The sequence below is a fragment of the Punica granatum genome, chromosome 5 (genome assembly GCF_007655135.1).
Source record: "Punica granatum isolate Tunisia-2019 chromosome 5, ASM765513v2, whole genome shotgun sequence".
Lineage (NCBI taxonomy): Eukaryota > Viridiplantae > Streptophyta > Magnoliopsida > Myrtales > Lythraceae > Punica > Punica granatum.
In genome coordinates, this window is record NC_045131.1 from 26,908,769 (window position 1) to 26,912,503 (window position 3,735).

Here is a 3,735-nt window from a genome sequence, read left to right on the forward strand (position 1 = left end):
TAATACTAAATTTTCTCAATTATTCATTATTTTTTTCACAATTTAATAACATAATCATTACTTTCTCTAAATTATTCATTACTTTTTCTCATAATTTAATAACACAATCATTACAATTCCATATAAATATTATTATTTTTAATTAGAATCGAGTGGAGTTAAACTCCACTTTATTCCCAAACAAAGCCAATCTCTCGGTTTTGACTGCTAACAAAAAAGTAAGCAAAATACGTATTTCTTTTTGAAATTTGCCCATTTGTGAAAGCTCAAAAGTAGGGACAACTGGTAACTCGGCCTTAAATTTAGAGGGTTAATCACTCGATCAAAACTAACTGGGGATGATAGTGCTCCTGACCCAAGAGTTCAGGGGGGAGTTTGGCAAAACAATTAATTATTTGATAAAAATAAATTAAACTGAAAATCCCGACAGAGTAATCCGAAGGGAATCACAGCGTTATCCATAGAAGAGCGCTCTCTCCACAATGGACCTCCTTCTTCCTCCTCCGCCCTGCATCTCCTTCATCGACCGGACCCAACCGCTCTTCCTCCGCCGTTGCTCCTCTTCCTCGGGCACCCCTTCTTCCCGTCTCTCGAAGTACCGCCGGAGGGTCTCCTCGGAGTTTCAGACGACCTCGGTAGGCTCCGGCAATGGCAGGGTCAGCAGCTACTCCCCCTCTGTCCCCACCTACAAGGTAACCGTCAACGACCGGCAGCGCGGGGTAGTTCACGAGTTCCTCGTCCCGGAGGTATATATGTTCTCTGAACTGGGTCCGGCTTGTGATGGCGAAAGCGTTGCAGCATTTTTCCGGTTGAGCTGTTGTTTGAAATGTCTTCTTCTCATGGGGTTTGTGAAATGCAGGATCAGTACATTCTGCACACGGCAGAGGCTCAGAACATAACTCTCCCTTTCGCTTGCAGGCACGGTATTGTTCTGTTATGTATTTTCCTGATGTCTTGTTGATCGAATTATAATGTTAGGCTCGAGCCGTAGCCCTGCAGTAATACTAGCTCGAGATTTGGGAGTTTGGGGTTGGGAATGAACACATGTGCTGTATAGTTTTATGCGTAAATTAAGGAAGCTTACATGCTTCCATTTGATAGACTCTACTTTGTTCACTGTTGATTGGGAGAAAATAGTTGATAGGTTGCGCCTCTCGAGATTTTTTAGCTACTGCGGAAGTTTGATGGTGTTTTACGAATGTAATGTAAGCTCTATCGAGACTCTAGAAAAAGTCCGGGACTTTGCCATGGGTATTGGGTACAATCTCCCGTTTCTGTTCTGTGAAAGTTTAACTGGAAAAGGATTTCTAAAGATGAAAATGTAGGATAGGGACTTTGAGCGTGCCACCGAGATCATATCACTCAAGAACTGCTTTACTAATCTTCGATGGAAAAAATATTACGTGGTGCAGGCTGCTGTACTAGCTGTGCTGTCCGCTTAAAATCGGGACAGATCAGACAGCCAGAGGCACTCGGAATCTCTGCTGAATTGAAATCAAAGGCATGTCTATTATTTTCTATTACTTTTTAGACAATGTGGTGTTTCCATCATCTAGTTTCACTGCTTTGCTTCCTCTGCTTCTGTTGGTGGAAGATGTGTTTCCTGATCAGACTAAGAAAGTTAAATCTGTCGCATATTTCTTAATGTTGACTTGATAAAGGTACTTTTATTTCGTAAAATTTTGTGCTGCTGCAGGGTTATGCTCTCCTCTGTGTTGGTTTTCCATCATCGGATCTTGAGGTTGAAACCCAAGATGAAGATGAGGTAATAGTGTGGCATAAAGCTCTTCCGATGTACTGCAAAAGTTGACATCACTTCACTAGTCTTTTAACTTCCGTGGCATCTGCAGGTATATTGGCTTCAATTTGGAAGATATTTCGCACGAGGACCAATTGTAAGTTGTACATTGTCCATATATTCTTACACTTAGGCCGTGAGAGTCATAGTTTGTAGAACAGGAAATCTCTTATTTCGATAATATTGGATGATTTACTCGACTCACATTGCTGATGCTGCAGGAAAGGGACGATTATGCTCTAGAGTTAGCAATGGCAGATGAATGAGGAAGCCGAGAGGTCGGGAATGTCTTTCTAGGTCTGAGCTTTATTTAAGACCCTTTATGTATGCACACCTAACTTCTTATCCATCTGGAGTGAATTCATCTCTGATGCTCTGCTGATTGTAATTACTTGATTTGAATAAAATTTCTCTTGCCTGCATCAATTATGGCTGAAAATCGTGTGCGCTGTGATTCATTGCTATGAATCAAATCGCTGAACAGAAAATAACATCTTCGACCTGAATTTCCCCTAACAAGAAGAGACTGCTCCAGGGGGGTTCAACCCGATTTTGTAACTCCGAACCATTTCCAGTTCCAAAATTTGAATCAGTGTCGGGTTTTGGGGCCTATGCCGTTCTTGGTCCACAGGCAGCATATTACATGGCGATGTTGGATATTTTGACAAAGATGACAAATCGTATGAATCGGACACAGAAAGGACCATGATAGCAAGAGAGGTGCTGTGTTTTGTACATAGTCGGGCATATCAGCATGTGTTCGAGTTATGTCTTGTTCTTCAGCATCATCAGCATGCATATTCATGACCATATTCAGCAGAGAACGAACACTAGCCCTTGGCTCTCCCTGAGGAATGGAAAACCAGCTGAGAGGATTGCCCGGTCTCTGATCAATCTTTACCAAAATACCCTGTGGTCGCAAGCTCGGAAAGTTATCTGTTTTTTGCTCTGAGAAAATCTAATGTTATCGAGCAGATGAAATATAGATCGTAGAATGTGGATAAATGCAATCAATTAGCTAAGTGCTGAGCAACCGCGGAAAGTTTAACGAAGCTAGCTTGAGACTGATATTTTGACCACAGAAGACTCGAAAATTATGAGACCGATCATTATCTTGACGACGTATGAAGACTTAGATGATATTGAAGTTCGAATCCGGGGCATCACATGCATATATAGATGGTCATACAAATTCTAGGATTAGAGACAGTGACGGAGCAACATTGAGCCATTCCAAATTGACACCATCCCTCAACAAACAACAGTAGTAGGAAGCAGTCCCGTCAGCTACAGACACACACATTAATACACATATATTTATATTAACTAGCTCAAGAAACAAAATTGGCACATTAAGGATTTGAGTGGTCTTATATATATATATGTGTGCGCGCGCGCGTGTGAAATGTCCTCAAGAGAGCAATTATCTGCTGTTTGAGGGTATGATTTGAAACGCTCATGTGATAACGGATAAGAATCTTTTTTCTTTTTTTCCTCCCCGAAGGTAATGGATAAGAATCTTAGTATGTAAAGATAAACCCATTCATATATGTTCTCACACACACACAAGTATATATATGTACATACTTGTGTGGGGTCATATGTAACTTTCTGAAACCTGCTTTTTCGTAATGAAGAGAGGTGGTGTAAAGTGGAAAGATGCAAAAGAGCTTCATCTCTATATCATTCCAATCTTGGTTTCGGCTCAACACTCTATTTTTCTTTAATTTTATCTTCTTTTGGATGAATTTGAGATGATTTTTCCTTCAAACCGTCCTTATGTTGTTTATAAAAGTTTAAAAAATTAAATACATAACTATAAAAAAATTGTTAAAAATTTACAATTCTATTTTATTTAATAGAAAATATAAATAATACTAATTTTAATCAAAACTATATGTTAATAATGACATTATTATGTACATATGCTTAATTTG

General features: G+C 39.7%; 1 protein-coding gene across 1 annotated transcript; it reads left to right on the forward strand.

Annotated features, from left to right (window-relative positions):
* Positions 1 to 420: 420 nt before the first annotated feature.
* LOC116206831 (ferredoxin C 2, chloroplastic) lies at positions 421 to 2,237 on the forward strand. The gene is made up of 6 exons (XM_031539648.1): positions 421 to 746; positions 860 to 923; positions 1,413 to 1,501; positions 1,697 to 1,765; positions 1,851 to 1,895; positions 2,020 to 2,237. The coding sequence occupies exons 1-6, from the start codon at positions 483 to 485 to the stop codon at positions 2,062 to 2,064; spliced, it is 576 nt and encodes a 191-aa protein (XP_031395508.1). The 5' UTR covers positions 421 to 482; the 3' UTR covers positions 2,065 to 2,237.
* Positions 2,238 to 3,735: the final 1,498 nt, after the last annotated feature.